This window comes from Rutilus rutilus (genome assembly GCF_951802725.1).
Source record: "Rutilus rutilus genome assembly, chromosome: 11".
NCBI classification, from domain to species: domain Eukaryota; kingdom Metazoa; phylum Chordata; class Actinopteri; order Cypriniformes; family Leuciscidae; genus Rutilus; species Rutilus rutilus.
The window spans coordinates 39,241,435-39,259,091 of record NC_140216.1 but is presented as its reverse complement, the minus strand read 5'-3'; the positions used below and the strand labels follow the sequence as shown (position 1 = coordinate 39,259,091).

Here is a 17,657-nt window from a genome sequence, read left to right as displayed (position 1 = left end):
CCTCACAGACAGTTTTGAGAAATATAGGCTATCTATTATAGAAAGCTTAAAAATGTCTACTTTTAAACGAAAATATTCAAAACGAAAAGAAATAGGCTACTCTCTGAATATGTAGGCCTAATCCATATGAAATGTGCATTTCTCTTTGGCGTTCATGGCGAGTCCACATCGTCAACTTCATCTTTGCAGCGACACAGAAAACACCATTATTAATAAACAATTAAATGTCTCCTTGCTATTTTTGACACATTCATAATCATTTCTTTAGCCGGTTCTTTGTGGCAAGCTTTATGCATGCGGTCGTGCGCTTGAGAGCGGCTAGTAAACGCCCATTATTCTGATCGGAACAAAGCATGACAAATTCTACCTTTATTTCATTTTCTCCATAGAAATGAGAGGCCAAGTCACAAGTCAAATAAAATGTTTTATTTACAATAATAGTGATTGTCGGAAGAGATAGGGGAAGCCTGGCTTCCCTTGGCTTCAGGGAGAAAACGCCACTGAGAACGGGGATGATCATTTCTAAAAAAAAAAAAAAAAAGAATTAAGTAATGTCATATATATTCACTAAATAATACATGCATATTATTTAGTGATGTGCTGCCTTATGCTAGCCTAGGCCTCTTCAGCCACAGGACTACGATGAATAGGCAATAGCATACAGAAATAAATAACGCTAAAATGCTCGGCGGCAGAATAAGGGATTTAAAACCATTTCTTACCTCGATTTAAAGTGCACCAAACATGGCCTTGCGTTCAGGTGTGTTGCTGATGAAGCTCCGAACAAGAGATGGTATATCCAGCCTGTCCAGAATGTCACTATGTATGTGCATTAGCGCCAGATGTGTCAACCTCTTCTGGCTTGTGGTACTTCGGGTCCAGGTTTTCAGTCGTCTGAGAGCTGAGAATGATCTTTCTGATGGAGCAGCTGACACAGGTAGACAAACAAAGCTCAATGAATGCCTCAACTTCTTTAAATAGCTCTCTAGTTTGGGGATGCAATGTTGAAATGAATTCAGCAAGCTCTTTCACTGCAGTGAACCGTCTCTCCTTAGTTAGGTCACCCAGTAGAGTTAGTTGCATTTGTAGACGTGATCGATCAAACTTTTTTCTTCATTTAGTCCAGACAGGTTTTGGTTTGCAGCTTCGATAAGAGTCGTTTCTCTTTGTGCAGCCACTTTAATTCCACTTTGATTAAATCTTCTTTCAAGCTCAGTTTGGATTAAGTCTACTGCTTCAAAGAACTGACGTCGCCACTGTGCTTCTCCAGATTTGCACACCAGAGCCTCTGGTTCTGAAGTGTTGCGGATGCGAGCTGGGGTTTTGCTCAATCTGGAGGGATTTGGCATTTTCAAATTGTTGCATCTTGCAGCGGTGTTAACCTTATCCATCAGCTCTTTGAAAGAGTCATCCCCCCGAAGTCTCTGCATATGTTGCTGGAGGACTGTGACACACTCAAGGGCTGCGCGTGCAGTTGATGTTTCACTCTGTAGACTTCGGGCCACTGCCTCAGAAGGCTCAAAAAGTGCCTGGCTGCACACTAATCCAAAATATGTCCTTGCTTGTTTAGCTTGTGTGCACAATACGGCTATCTTAGACCGAATCTCTGCCCTAACTGACTTGTCTCGCTCCAGAGTCTTTAGGGTCTCCAGTAGTGTAGCATATGCAGAGATGACTCTTGAAATCGCAGTGCTGTGGATGCACCATCGGGTTGGGCAAAGCCCCAGAAGATTGCACACCACATCTTCAGAGCCAAACAGAGACCTGAACAACTGCTTACGTTTGGCTGATTCTGAAATGACAACAGACACTCCCTGAACAAAATTCAATGTGTCTGCAATGAGTCTCACTTCCCTTGCTACCTCTTGCAGAACGAGGTCCAAAGCATGGTTACTGCAATGCACACATAGGGACACTGGACACTCTGCTTTTAGCTTCGCCTGAACACCATTTATACGGCCAGACATGTTGGACGCACCATCAAAACAATATCCTGCCAGACGTTCCAGAGGTATGTTTAAACGGATAAATATGTCTTTGATGCATGAAAACAATGTTTCTGCAGATGAGTCACTTGCGTTATAAAATCCAAGAAAGACGTTTTGTGCCCTTAAATCTGAATCCACAAACTGCAAACAACATGAAAATTGCTCGCTCGCGCTGATATCGGTTGTTCCGTCTGCTGTGAGTCCAAAGAAAGAACAGTGGCTAATTTGAGACATGATTTCACGTTGTATGGCATGAGCAAACATCCCGAGAATTTCGTTTTGAATTGTATCGGACATCCAATTGTCTCTGCGTAACATCTATTCTCTTTCTTTTGGGAGAGCGTGTGTCCTCTCCAGCATTAACTGCCAGAGGACTCCATCTCGGTGAGCGTGCCCTCTAAGTGACAACCCTTCGCGGCCCAGGAGCTTGATTGAGCGGAAGAAAAGATCCAGCACAGCCCTACCCGTTGTCTGGTCTCGAGCGGCAATATCCGAGATCACAGCGTTGATTGGTGTTAATTTTAAGGATTCCAAAGCACGCACTGAATCCGAGTGCAATTCGGATAACTCATGTTGAGCAAATTTTTCACGTGCTTTCTTCCAGTTACTATATCCACCAGCCTTTACTAAGGAGCTTTGATTGTCGTTGGTGAGGCGCAGTAATCCTTTATCCGTCGCTTTAGCACATATAAAACAAATCACAGAGTCAGATTCTCTAATATAATGCAGCCATTTCCATTTGTCAAACCATCCACATTGAAATGAACGCTCAAACGTTTCCCCACCAAATCTCCTGCCTGGAAATTTCATCCGGGGTTGGTAGGGCTTGTCAGCTTCCCTGGCAGCCATCCGATCATGTGTCCCGACCTCAGCAGAATCCATGTTAACGTCCAGCTCACAAACCTCGCTGCTCGCGGATGCTGACATAGGCCTACTAACAGCACTAGTCTGAACCGAGTTTGTGTCAGTGTCAGTCTTTGGCGAGGGATCAGTCGCCGTTTCATCAACGTTATTGTTGACATCCTTTGTTTGAGAAGAATTCCCATTACTATTTTTACTTTTCTTAACTGTGTTACCCGAAAAAAAGTCCGAAATACGTTTCTGCTGCTTATTGCTAGCCATGACCAAACAAGTGTGAGGTGACGGAAGCACTTCCTGAGTAGGCTAGTCTTTTATCAACGAAATATTAAAATGATTAATCATTAGTTTATATCTTATACACTATATCTTAATCCCATATTAAACACATTATGTTATGTCTATTTTTTATTTTATTTTTATTTCAAGTTTTTAAGTACAATATTATGTTAGACCACAGCCCCCCACCATTGCTGATGCTATGACGGGGGGGCTGCAGCCCCCGCAGCACCCCCCTTCCCGCGCCATTGTGCGCGTGATCATAGGTACTAAACCTATGCGCGTGAACTCGACAATCGATTACTGTGGACTTCCACCGAAAACAGGATGTAAATACAGGTATGTGCGCTGGCTGAATAAACATAATTTTTTATATATTTCTTTCACATCTACTGCAGTCAGATTCACCCGCGTTCACTCAGAAGGAATCACTCACATGGCTGGGCACTTGTAATGACACATCAAGGATGTTAAGAGGCTAAAAGCAGGTTTAAAACTTGCCCCATTGAAGTCAACAGGGTGCACATTTTAAAACAAGGATAACACGGTGTAGGCAACACCGATTTTTGTCGTTGTTCTCTGTACTGACAGCACTCCAAATGTACAAAAAAATGAGCTCAATGTTAAAATTGACCGGAGTTCTCCTTTAAGAAGCTCTAACGGCAACACACACACACTGACTCGTTTGTCATTCAGAGTTTTTCAGATGCACACGTTTCACAGGCTGTGTTTTGTCGGTGTGTTCAGGCGTTTGAAGAGAGTTCACTGTAAATCATTGTAATGTCACAGAGGCTCTTTGAAGTTTCTCGGGACTCTTCCACAGACTCGCTGAGAATATACAATGCGCAGTTTATTATTTTTGGCACAAAATGTGTCCTCTGATATTTGACAAGAGAGGGTCACATCTAATTAATCTCACTGAATCAAAACTTATTTATTTTTAAAGACAGAAAAAGCATTTAAATGTTTTAAAACAGCTAATATAAGTTAAAGCTATATTATATTAACATTAAGCTATTTGTAATATTAAAGCTGACATAATATTTTTATGATAATTAATTCCCTCAAGTGCCATTTTTATTTATGAACCAGAATTCCGACGGTCTTGGAAAACCTGGATATATGAGGGAGTTTTAAAGGCTGGTTTCTAAAAATTATAGAAATTAATAAAATCTTAGAAATTCAAGGGAATTTTTTTAATTAATATCATTTTTATAGAACCCCTTTAATCACAGAAATAGTATAATAAATAATTGGTAAAAATTAATAAATAAATAAATAAAATAATAATTGGTAATAAACATTTGGTTCATTTATTGAATCTTCCAGAATTTTAGTACTTAATGATTTTAATTAGAATACTTGATTGTGATTGGTCAATATTGTCTTTCTCTGGTTGACTTTTTGTCTATGAAGTTTAGTTTCATTCAGTCTCTTCACACTCTCTTTCTGCTCACAGAATAAAATAATTCAGCTATAATCAATATTTCATGTTAATGTCTGTATTGGGATCTAAAGGAAAGCTGGTGATCAGGTGGATGTGATTATTGTGTGTCCGGATGTTTTGTGGTCAGTGTACATGATGAAGATGATGTTGTCAGTATTTTGACTCTTAAATGTTCAGTTTATGGTGGATTATAAGTGAAAATCTATTTTAAGTCGTTCCACTAGAAGATACTCTTTACCTGGTGTTGTTTTGCAGGAGTTTCAGTATTTCACGTTGAAATACGAGGTGAGCCAATGGGGTGAAATTCAGTCTGAGTTTTCAGTCTTTCTTCTTCTCCCGCTGTTGTTTGTTTCTTTATTTGTGTTCACCTCTGGCCTTTCCAAGCCTCTTTCTCTCTCTTTCTGTCTTACGGTGGTTTGTTGCATGTGTTTGTTGACAGTTTCAGACAGTATGATTCATTTCTGTAATACATTCAGTTCTGATTTCAATTCATATCAGTTGTTTAATCTGTTTCAGTATGATTTTTAATTCAGTTCAGTAGTCTAGTTTTAATAAATCCAGTTCTGCTTTTAATTCAGATCAGTTGAGTTTGTAAATCACATGTGTTTGATTTTTAATTCAGTTCAATTGTTTTTAATAAATTCGGTTCTTAATTCAGATCAGTTGTGTTTGTAAATCCATAGGCTATCTGTTTGATTTTTAATTCAGTTCAATTGTTTTTAATTCAGATCAGTTTTATTTTTAACTTAGATCAGTGTTTTTTTAAATAAATTTAGTTCAGTTTTTAATTTAGATCAGTTGTGTTTGTAATTGATATCAGTTTGATTTTTAATTCAGATCATGTTCTTATTGAGTATCTCATTCTGACACCTTTGACAGAATCAGTCATAGACACAGCATAACTGTTTACTGTCCTAAAATTGTGCGTGTGTGTGTGTGTGTGTGTGTGTGTGTGTGTGTGTGTGTGTGTGTGTGTGTGTGTGTGTGTGTGTGTGAGAACAGGTTTAATTACAGGTCGACTCATCATCTGAGCACGAATGGCTTCTACGAGTTCCTGAACTGGTTTGATGAGAGAGCCTGGTATCCTCTCGGCCGAATCGTTGGAGGAACGGTGAGTCGCGATTCAGTTCGTTCACACCTGAAACCTGATTCTCTTCTGTCAGAATCCCAGACCGGATTCTGTGTGTTCCTGCAGGTCTATCCAGGTCTGATGGTGACGGCAGGTCTGATCCACTACCTCTTGAACCTCGTCCACCTGAGCGTGCACATCCGGGACGTGTGTGTGTTCCTGGCGCCCGTGTTCAGCGGCCTGACGGTGATGTCCACGTTCCTGCTGACGCGAGAGCTGTGGAGTCGTGCGGCCGGGCTTCTGTCCGCCTGCTTCATGGCTGTGGTTCCCGGATACATCTCGCGCTCGGTGGCCGGATCCTTCGACAACGAGGCCGTGGCCATATTCGCCCTGCAGTTCACCTTCTTCCTGTGGGTAAGAGGAAGCGCTCTCCTCCTTAGGCCTTGTTCAGACTGTCAGTCCAAATCCGATCATTTGTGTATAGAATAGAATAGAATATAGAATAGAAAACTTTATTGTCATTGCATTTAAAATACAATGAAACTGTGAATGCCCTTCCAACTGCGTAACATACCATACCATACACACTAACATAAATACACACACACAACAGATAAATATAATTGCACTGATACTCTACTGTATATTGCCCAAGTACATAATAAAATGACAGATGAGCAAATCATTTAAAACTCTGAATATGGAATATGGGGTGCAGAGATATTATGTGTGTTGATTAAGAAAGTGTTCGGCCTTAGGATAGAAACTGTTCATGTATCTGGAAGTCCGTGCTTTTATTGACCTGTAGCGTTTTCCCGAGGGCAAGAGGTCAAACAAGACAAAAAGTGGCCAGTGTGGGAACAGTCTGTGACAATCTGGTTTGCTCTAGCGTGTATCCGATTGGAATCTGATCTAAAATTATTAGAGGTATAACAATAATCGTTGACTTAATCTCTGCAGCCCAAAACACAGAAAACATTACCAATAAATTATTAAAATGTTCAGACAGTCTCATTCCGTTTTTTTACACGACACATTCATAATCATTACGTTTGTCGGTGCGCTGTGGCAAGCTTTATGTTTTAATTTATGCGCTGATTAGGCTATACATATTTTATATAGGCAATTAAAGGCGCATTATTATGATTTATGGCTTAATAAAATAAACGCGCAATTATTCGACTAATGGCTTAAATGAACGACTACTACGACTAGAAAAAGCTTTAGTCGAGGGCAGCCCTAGTTCGCTGTCACTCTTTGATCTGAACTGGAAGTGAGTTTTCTGTGTGTGTGTGTGTGTGTGTGCAGGTGAAGGCCGTCAAAACTGGATCTGTGTTCTGGACCGTCGGATGTTGTCTCTCGTATTTCTACATGGTGAATGTCTGAGTGTGAACAATGTTCCTGAATTTACCCTGCATGTCTGCTCTGGTGAAAAAGAAGTACACTTAATTGTATTGAGTAAGCACTTGTAGTGTACTTCAAATCTTAAAGGTATATTTAAGAAAATTATAAGATCAATGAAATAAAAGAGCACTTAAAGAGAGCACACTTTCAGGATTATGCTTAGTAACACACTTTTAAAAAGTGCACTTTGTAATAATGTCATATTAAAAGTACATCTGCATTAAGAGCTCATGTAAAGTACTTGGTTATAATTTAAAGTCCCCCTGTAGTCAATAATGTTATCCCTTAAAACTCATCTTTGATCACCAAAATTACATATTTAAACGTTTTCTCCTTAAAATTCTTCATGCCTTAAAATAGCTTGAACATAATTCGACACCCTTGCATCATTTAGTATTCGTGGTTCTATGAATATGCAAATGAGCCCCGCCTCCACTCACTCACTCACTCAGCTCAGAGATCCATTGGTTGACAATCACACGTTGATCTGATTGGTTACAAGGTAGTTTGTGACGTCAGAAACACCAGCGATTTCAAAGCGTGTTTTTGAGACTGTCTTTGGTTCACTGCAGTTTTTAGGAGGAAATACTCAGCAATGGTGTCGACTTATGAATTTACACATGCTTTGTCTTAAAGCATATTAAAAAAAAACACATAGACATATAAACAACATTAAAAAAACTTGATTTTCACCACAGGGGGACTTTAACTGTAATGTGTTACTCAATATTAAATGCTTGCATAAATGCTTGTCAGTGCATTCAGCATTACACTTTAACCATATTTCAAAGACCATAGATGCATTTATGAAAATATATATAAAGTTGTACTTAAGTCCTACTTAAGTGGGTCGCAAAAAAGCACACTTAAGTACAACTAATTGCATTTAATATAAATCCAAACTACAATAGGTTTTCTTATAATAGCAAATAACATTCAGTAAGTGTCTGAAAACATTACATTCAGTTTGCACTCAAGTATATTATTTTTAAAGTATAATAAGTACTCCATTAAAAATGTATGCTTAAGTGTACTTCTTTTTCATGAGGGCAGTGAACGCTTTTCTATCATGATCTGATCATAAACGCACTGAATTTATTTGTAATTTTAAGAAGGTTTTTCTTTTGAATCTTCAAAGCTGATTGATTCAGAGTTTCAGAGATTCAGTGTTTCGACTGAGGGAATGAGTGTGTTTCAGGTGTCTGCGTGGGGCGGTTACGTCTTCATCTTTAATCTGATTCCTCTTCACGTGTTCGTGCTGCTGTTGATGCGCCGCTTCAGCAAGAGAGTTTACATCGGTGAGTCTCAGTCTAGACTCGCAAAGATTCACAGAAAGATTCAAAGAAAAATCATTCCAGCGTTTTACTGACCAGAAGAGACTGATGAAGCTTCTGTTGCTGTCTTGAATCTGATTGGTTGGCTCTTTCTCTCTCTCTCTCTCTTTCTCTCTCTCTCTCTCTCTCAGCGTACAGCACGTTCTACGTCATTGGTCTGATTCTGTCTATGCAGATTCCGTTCGTTGGGTTTCAGCCAATCAGAACCAGTGAACACATGGCAGCGGCTGGTGAGTCTCTCCTCATTGGCTACAGCGTCAGAAACACAAACGTTTATTCAGTGTTGATTTGTGTATCTGTATCTCTCAGCTCCCTGTGTGTGTGTGTGTGTGTGCAGGTGTGTTTGTGCTCGTGCAGATCTACTCTTTCCTGCAGGCCCTGCGAGAGCGACTGACGCGTCAGGAGAGACAGACTGTGTTTTCTGTGGCTCTCTGTGCCGCTGCGCCGCTGCTGTGTGTGTGTTTCGTTTACCTCAACTGCATCGGTCAGTTTACCGCGGTACACCATAATGTTACATATCGCCGCTCTCTGGCGGAAACCTCGTATCTCCATATTTAATCATTACATTTAATCATATCAAATCATTACTATTGATCTCCCTTTACATCTGTCTGTGGATTTTGCAAATATTTAAGTATTAAAAAGAGCTTGTGACTAAACCTTGTAATGCCATTGGCTCCTCAAACTGTCAGTCAAACCTCATAGCCCCGCCCACCTCTACCGTGAATGACGTGCCGCACACAGTTTGGAGCGTCTCTGCTCGTTTGCAATGCAATGGTAAATAAAGAACGGGTTCTTTGAACAAGTACGACATTTTCTTTAGTCAAGAAACACTATATTTACAGAATAAACACTGATGTTTAATGTATTTGAGGAGTGGAGAAGAGTGTCTCTTTGTCGTCGAGTCATAGCCAATACTGTCTTAAAGAGCCTTTGTGTAGCACTTCATCTTTAATAACATGAGATTTTGGACAAATGAGAGAGAAAACTGAGCGCACACATCGCTACAATACACTTTGTAACCTGTAAGTTGATGAAATGTAATTTGATGCACTTAATGCCTCAAATGCAGCCGTTCTAATGACAGACAAAACAAGTGAGATATTCACTGGCCATAAACCTCCAAACTCCATTTGAGCTTGACTGTGGTAAAATATTAATAATATAATGACACATGCAAGTGTCTGACTATATTAACCCACAATATCAACTTTGACAATGATGTGAATTATATATATTTTTTATTCCTGAAAAGTTGTGTTTTAGGACCTTCAAGGTTTCCGCCCGACAGTGTGGATGTGTGATGACACGAGCGTCTGCTGCTGCTGATGGTGTGTGTTTGGTGTGTCCAGGTTGGATCGCTCCGTGGAGTGGACGCTTTTATTCACTCTGGGACACGGGGTAAACATTCACAACATTTACTATTAATATCTCATCATTTATGGGCTGATTCAGGATGGGCAACATGCACCCCAGCTGGCATTAGCCATCATTTCACCGTCCAGGTTAACTATAGACCCGATATAGTCCGGCTATGAGTAACACACTTCCAGCCAAAATAACCTTGAATTTGGTTATGTTTTTGCCAAAATAACTTGCGAGATGTATGATATTCCATCATGTAAGCAAAGTAAACAGTGTGTTTTGTTTCATTTCTTCACTCATTTCATTTCTTTGTTATCTAATTGATGACTAGTCTATTCTTGGGCTATGGTTCAGACTTGTATTAAATTTTCACTGACAGCCCAAATTGTGCCTTGTTTTAGTCTAGACGTCTGGGCTGTGTCTATTAGACGTCTTTTAAACACAAAATTGCTTGCTGGGACGAAATCAACTCTGAAACTCTAGTAAATGCACGGCATCTCTGCTAAAAATGTCCAGTTTTTCACAGACACAAAATCTCATTTCCACTCTGAGTTTGAGGTGATTTGAGGACATGTTTTACTCTGGTAAATGCAGGGTGTTTTTCTGTGTGCAGTTACGCGAAGGTTCACATTCCCATCATCGCGTCGGTGTCGGAGCATCAGCCCACCACCTGGGTTTCCTTCTTCTTCGACCTTCACGTACTGGTGTGCACCTTCCCAGCAGGCCTCTGGTTCTGCATCAGAGACATCAGCGACGAGCGCGTGTTCGGTACGGCTGCTTTCCTTCAGGTCCAGGGCTGAGTGTCTCTGTTGCTGCGTCTCAACTCGCCTACTTATACTACGCCCTAAAAGTATGTACTCTCTTTGTAAAGTAAAAGTAGATACTTTTGAGTGTGTAGCAGAAGAGTAGACAAGCTTTGGGACAAACTATCACGTCATACAATTGCGTCTTTAAACTCTCTGTCGGGTCTTGTCACCAGTAAACTGACCTGTCAATCATCTTGTCACAGTCAAAATCCTCCACATTTTTGAATATCATTTCACTGGAGAGAAATGCAGAAGCTCGTTGATCTGCAGTCGCGTGTCTTTCATGCGGAGACTCTCCTCATATTAATGCATAATGATGCATTTAAAAGTTAATGGCCAAACGGATCTTTATAAAAGTCCACATTATTGCAGATGAAATATATCACGGATAACATAATAATATTTTTTTTTTATCAGGTTAAACTTTGATTAGTCACTAAACCACGCATATCCGCCATGCTTTGTAGTTTTTTTAACACTTTTTACTTGTGTTTGTTGTTCCTCCTCCAAAGCGCAATGGATTGTGGGTAATATTAGCCTTTATAGTGAGCACGTATCCACACTTCCAAAATCCAGCCGAAATAGTAGACGATGGCATACTCTTTTCAATATACTATGCTTTGGGACACACTTATTTGAATCTCACACACTGTTTAGGATGGATAGTGTGTAAGGGTGAGTTTGACGTGAGTCTCTCTGTCGCCCTCCAGTGGTTCTGTACGCCGTCAGCGCAGTGTATTTCGCCGGTGTGATGGTTCGCCTCATGCTGACTCTGACGCCGGTGGTGTGTGTGCTGTCAGCCGTGGCGTTCTCCAGTGTGTTTGAGCGCTATCTGAGCGACGATCCCCCGGCTGAAGACGACAGGAGGAACTCTGGGAGTGTGTATGAGAAGGTGCTGCTGACCTCCATCACACAACAATAAACCATAAACTCCATCACACACAATAAACCATAAACTAACAAAAAAATTATTAATAAATGTATCATTTTTATTGTATAAAATGTATGAATAAATATATAGTAAATATTTTTATAATATATATTTCAGAGGTGGAGAAAGTTAAATAAATATATAAATTGTTATTTTAAGATGTATACATTTATTTATAAATACTTAATTATTTAAAATGTTTTTTTTATTAGATATCAAATAAAATATAATAAATATTAAATAATAGTTTTATTTTTATATTATATATTTCAGAAGTGGGAAAGGTTATATAAATATATAGATTGTTATTTAAAAATGTAACAGTTTATTTTTAAATAATGAATAAATATATTAATTATTTTTATATAAAATGATATAAATATATAATCAAATATAATAAATATAATTGTTTATATTTTATATTATAAATTTAAGAGGTGTAAAATATTTAAATTATTAATTGTAAAAATATATAAATTTATTTATAAATAAATTATATATTAAAGTTATAACTTTTATGATATGAAATTATATAAATATATAACAATATAATTATATATAATATAATTATATAATTGTTTATATAAAATAGATACATACAGAAATACAAAATAAACAAATTTTATAAAGATATCAAATGATGTGTGAGAGCTTTATAATAATGCCATAAATAAAGTCATGAATCAATCACAGTGAGATAAATATTTATTAAGAAAGTAAATGTTGATGTCATGTTGATTTTAAAAGTCCAAGAGATTTTCTGTGTGAAAGTGATGTGTGTCGCCCCCTGCTGGTGATCAGACTGTGTGTGTGTGTGTGTGTGTTTCAGGTTGGTAAGGTGCGGAAGCATGTGGGTGTGTGTGAAGAGGGTTTGGGCTCAAACATCAAGAGTCTGGTGAGTGTCCTGCTGCTGCTGCTCCTGCTGATGTTCACTGTTCACTGCACCTGGGTCACCAGTAACGCCTACTCCAGTCCCAGTGTCGTACTGGCGTCATACAACCACGACGGGTACCAACACACACACACACACACACACACTAACCCGACCCCTACACCTACCCATCACATACACACACACACTAACCCGACCCCTAAACCTACCCATCACACACACACACACTCACACACACACACTAACCCAACCCCTAAACCTACCCATCACACACACACTAACCCGACCCCTAAACCTACCCATCACACACACACTAACCCGACCCCTAAACCTACCCATCACACACACACTAACCCGACCCCTAAACCTACCCATCACACACACACTCACACACACACTAACCCAACCCCTAAACCTACCCATCACACATACACTAACCCGACCCCTAAACCTACCCATCACACACACACTAACCCGACCCCTAAACCTACCCATCACACACACACTAACCCGACCCCTAAACCTACCCATCACACACACACTAACCCGACCCCTAAACCTACCCATCACACACACACACACACACACACACACTAACCCGACCCCTAAACCTGCCCATCACACACACACACACACACTAACCCGACCCCTAAACCTTCCCATCACACACTAACCATCCTGGAAACACTCATCCTGTTTGTTTCCTTCAGCTCGCGTAACATCCTGGATGATTTCAGAGAGGCGTACTCTTGGCTGCGTCTCAACACCGGCCCACACACACGCATCATGAGCTGGTGGGATTATGGGTATCAGATCGCAGGCATGGCCAACAGAACCACACTAGTGGACAACAACACCTGGAACAGCAGCCACATCGCCCTGGTGATTACAGCGGGATTATAATATCATATCATATTTACATCCCATTTTATAATCAGCTTTTATTTCATTTCATTAGTTGTTATTTAGTTTTTCCACAGGAAGAGACGCCAAACACTGGGAGTCTGATTCCCTCTCTCTGATTGGCTCTCAGGTGGGGAAAGCCATGGCGTCCAATGAGAGCGCAGCGTATGACATCATGAGGCTGCTGGGCGTGGACTACGTGCTGATCGTCTTCGGAGGCGTGATCGGATACGCGGGCGACGACATCAACAAGTTCCTGTGGATGGTGAGGATCGCAGAGGGAGAATATCCCGGAGACGTGCGGGTGAGACAGCGCTAATCAGCGGAGAGACAACATGCATTTTACATCAACAACAACTCATCTTATTTCAGGTCGTTCCCAAGGCAACATTTGTCATTTTCATCTGATATTTTTATAGTTTTATTTTATTTTATTTTATATTTCTATTTAGCTTTAAAAAAAAAAATCTGTTAGCTGCCAAGGCAAAAGAAACAATTTATTTTTAATTTAAATTTTTTTAAGTGTTTCATCTGATATTTACTATTTCATCCCATCTTTGTTTAATTTTTATTCGTTTTTATTTTAGTTTTTTAATATTTCTGTTAAGTTTTCTTTATTCCGTTTTGTGTAATTTTATCGCTTCAACACAAAGTTTTAGCTTGAAAAACTTACTAAAATTACTTTTAATTTTAGTAATTGTTTGTGCTTTTGTCATTTGTATTATTCTTTTTTTATATATTTCTATTTAGCTTTAATTTATTTTTATTTCAGTTTTAGTTAATTGAAATAAAGCTTAAATACAAATATAAATATTAGATGAAACAAAACTTTTATGTTGCCTTGTCAAATAACTAAAATAAAATAAAGCTAAATAAATTATTTAAAAATAATGCAAAAAAAAGTGATAAAGAGGAAAAAAGTGGTAACAAAATTACTTAAACTTAAACTAAAAATATTACAATAAAATCTCATTCAAAATATATATAAAAACTCTAAAAGTATAAAAATAATTTTAAAATCACACTTCTTCTGTACGAGAAGGTTAACTAGAGATCAGCCAGAGCGCAGCTGGTTCATTTCACATTTACATGTAAGGATCCACTTCCTTTTCCTGTCATTTCATCTCAAAGCTCTTGATTAGACACAAGATGTTCTAGAGTCCTGAACAGGACAGGAAGTGTGTGTGTCTCTGAATGAGGTGTGTGTGTGTCTGTGTGTTCAGGAGAGGGACTTCCTCTCGCCGCAGGGAGAGTTCAGGGTGGATAGATCCGCGTCTCCAGCGCTGCTCCACTCTCTGCTGTATAAGATGTCCTACTATCGCTTCGGAGAAGTGCAGGTTTGATTCTGCTCACATGACCTGAACTGTGTGACGCTGCTCGTGTGACCTCTGACCTGTCAAACGTGCTTCTCTCTGTTCAGCTGGACTTCATGACTCCTCCAGGGTTTGACCGAACGCGGAACGCCGAGATCGGGAACAAGGACGTCCGGCTGGAGCGGCTGGAGGAAGCGTTCAGCTCCGAACACTGGCTCGTTCGCATTTACAGAGTCAAAGATCCCCAGAACCGGCTGGAGCGCAACACACACACACACAAACACACACCATCCTCCAGGAAGGTACGAGACCGTATCGAAAAATATTTGCATTTCCAGACTATTTCGTTTTCTATAATAGAAAATGAAGCACTTTTTCATTATGCAAAAATGCAGGTTATAAGCGGTTTGGGTTTCTTCTCGTGATATTCTTAGCACCGTTTTACAAGTTGATCTCTATTAAAGGGATAGTTCACTTTGAAATAAAATTTTGGTATGTTTTAGCTTACCTCAAGGGCATCCAAGATGTAGGTGTCTTTGTTTCCGCAGTAGTTTCAATTTTGATCTTTTTAGGTCAAACCGTTCTTGTCTGTCAGTCTTATAATGCAGGTCTATGGTCACTGGCTCAAAGAGCAAGCACAGAGTCCAAATTAAACAATTCCCCATCGTAAGTACACATTGATGGCCTAAGACACGAAACGAGCGGTTTGTGTGAGAAAACGAACAGTATTTCGTTTTTACCTCTTGTACACAACCACGTCCAAGTGATCTGAGGGCGCGGGCGCATCCTGGTGTGTGACGTGTGCGCGTTCTGGCTTCAGATCACTTGGACTTCTCTGTGCATGAGGTGGTGACCATAGACCTGCATTATATGACTGACAGACAACAACGGTTTGACCTAAAAATATCAAAATTGAAACTACTGCTGAAACAAAGACACCTACATCTTGGATGCCCTTGAGGTAAGCTAAAACATATAAAAAATTAATTTCAAAGTGAACTATCCCTTTAATTCATGTGCATCCACACTCTTGTTTTCTTCATAGTGAGATGGCAGTGAAGCACAAAGGAAATATGTTATAGTATATATGAAGTGTTCAGATGCAAAAGCCTCTAAGTGCCATCTGAAATTTTCTTCTAGAATGATCATTTTTATCAAGCTCGTATATTTAAGTTCAGGAATTTCCCTTAAATGACAATTAATAGGTAATTTGCATTGCCATTTAAGTGAAATTACTGAACTTAAATATACGAGCTTGATAAAAATGATCATTCTAGAAGAAAATTTCAGATGGCACTTGCGTAATGCGCAAGCACCCAAAACTTCCCATGTGCATGTGAATAGTTTCTCAAGGGCATGAAAAAGTTTCTCATGTGCATGCAAAAGTCTGTATATTTTTTATTATTTTAATTTTAATTTTGTATGTTGTCACTTCAAGAAACTCAACCCAAAAAAAACCTGAGAAAATAATATTTACGGATGACAGGACTAGATACCGAATATAAAGCTGGAATTAATGCTGAACCATTTATGTTAAATATGGTCTAATTATTGATGACGAATTACATTTGGGTCTGGAAAAATATGGAATTTTCAAGTGGAAAACGTGTAGGAAGCCTGTGATGTTGTTTTAATGCTGTCAGTCTGTGCAGGCGACCAGGAGGAAACGCGGATTCATCAAGAACAAGCTCGTCCTGAAGAAAGGCAGAAGATTAAACCGGAAACAGAAGCGAACAGGACCAGACTGAACTGAACCGGATCAGCTGCACTGGTTATCATCTTCATCTCACTGGTTCATACTTAGATATGTGTTTGATATGAAAGGGAACAGATTGTTTTTATATGACAGAACAGGAATGTGACACTTTTAGCTGAAGTATTGAACCAAAGAGCTCACGTTCTCCTCAGACATTTACACTGACTGTTGCTGAGCGGAAAATGAGTTACACAAAATATTTCAGGCTAAATTTAAGATTTATGTATTTGACTTGTATTTTTGGATTACACCGTTTTAACATAAACGGATAAACTTAATGTGAAGCGTATCTGTCAGCCATTCATTAAAGAAACGGGCCAGATTTCTGCACTCATGCTGTAGTTTATTACATATTTTCAAAATGCATTTATTCAAATAGCTTAGAATCAGCATAAATCTGTTGATTGTGAAAACTGACCTGTTTCATTTATGCATGACAAATATGCAAGTGTATTAATATTTTGTAAAAGTGATTTTTGAAAGTGTTCTGATTTTATATTTTATTTATGTTTTAATGATTCTTTATGAGTTTGTTCATTTAGTTTGGAATATGAATCAAAGATGCAATAATTATCAGGACTTTTGGACTTTTGAATTGATTTCCTCTTTGTGATAAATGTATGAAAGGTTTTACATATAATTCATAACTCAGATTTTATAGTGCAGTTTAATATGCAAAAAACAATGAAAATCTGCATCTAACAGCTGATCTCACACTGTCACTAATGGGAAGAGGCTGAACTCAGACTTCAACTCACTTTACACTGTCTCTGAACTCTGTACTGGATCTGCTGAAGAATTTCATATTTATTTCTCAGTCAAAAGTTCCTTGTTCTTCATGTTTTTCAGTGTTATGATGATAGTGATAGTCACATAAAAATAAAAAATGTTTTCTTTTTTTGTACCAGTTGGTATATTGTTTACAAATAAAATTATACAAAAAAATATACTTTTCCTGTATATATACAGTGAGGAAAATAAGTATTTGAACACCCTGCTGTTTTGCAAGTTCTCCCACTTGGAAATCATGGAGGGGTCTGAAATTGTCATCGTAGGTGCATGTCCACTGTGAGAGACATAATCTAAAAAAAAAAATCCAGAAATCACAATGTATGATTTTTTAACTATTTATTTGTATGATACAGCTGCAAATAAGTATTTGAACACCTGTCTATCAGCTAGAATTCTGACCCTCAAAGACCTGTTAGTCTGCCTTTAAAATGTCCACCTCCACTCCATTTATTATCCTAAATTAGATGCACCTGTTTGAGGTCGTTAGCTGCATAAAGACACCTGTCCTCCCCATACAATC

At 38.8% G+C, this 17,657-nt stretch overlaps 1 protein-coding gene across 1 annotated transcript; it reads left to right on the top strand.

Annotated features, from left to right (window-relative positions):
• The first annotated feature begins 5,580 nt into the window (after nt 1–5,580).
• On the top strand, nt 5,581–17,283 carry LOC311300256 (dolichyl-diphosphooligosaccharide--protein glycosyltransferase subunit STT3B-like). The gene is made up of 15 exons (XM_084424422.1): nt 5,581–5,683; nt 5,768–6,055; nt 6,950–7,015; nt 8,244–8,343; nt 8,511–8,609; nt 8,717–8,863; nt 9,732–9,780; nt 10,358–10,512; nt 11,261–11,442; nt 12,311–12,489; nt 13,084–13,255; nt 13,407–13,580; nt 14,500–14,613; nt 14,697–14,891; nt 16,242–17,283. The coding sequence occupies exons 2-15, from the start codon at nt 5,783–5,785 to the stop codon at nt 16,335–16,337; spliced, it is 2,001 nt and encodes a 666-aa protein (XP_084280548.1). The 5' UTR covers nt 5,581–5,683; nt 5,768–5,782; the 3' UTR covers nt 16,338–17,283.
• The last annotated feature ends 374 nt before the right edge of the window (nt 17,284–17,657 follow it).

Bases quoted from the DNA above. Each gene is read 5' to 3' on its own strand.
- LOC311300256 (XM_084424422.1), top strand. From the start codon at position 5,783: ATGGTGACGGCAGGTCTGATCCACTACCTCTTGAACCTCGTCCACCTG. The intron at 8,610-8,716 runs GTGAGTCTCTCC...GTGTGTGTGCAG, and splicing joins TGAACACATGGCAGCGGCTG to GTGTGTTTGTGCTCGTGCAG. The intron at 14,614-14,696 runs GTTTGATTCTGC...CTCTCTGTTCAG, and splicing joins ATCGCTTCGGAGAAGTGCAG to CTGGACTTCATGACTCCTCC.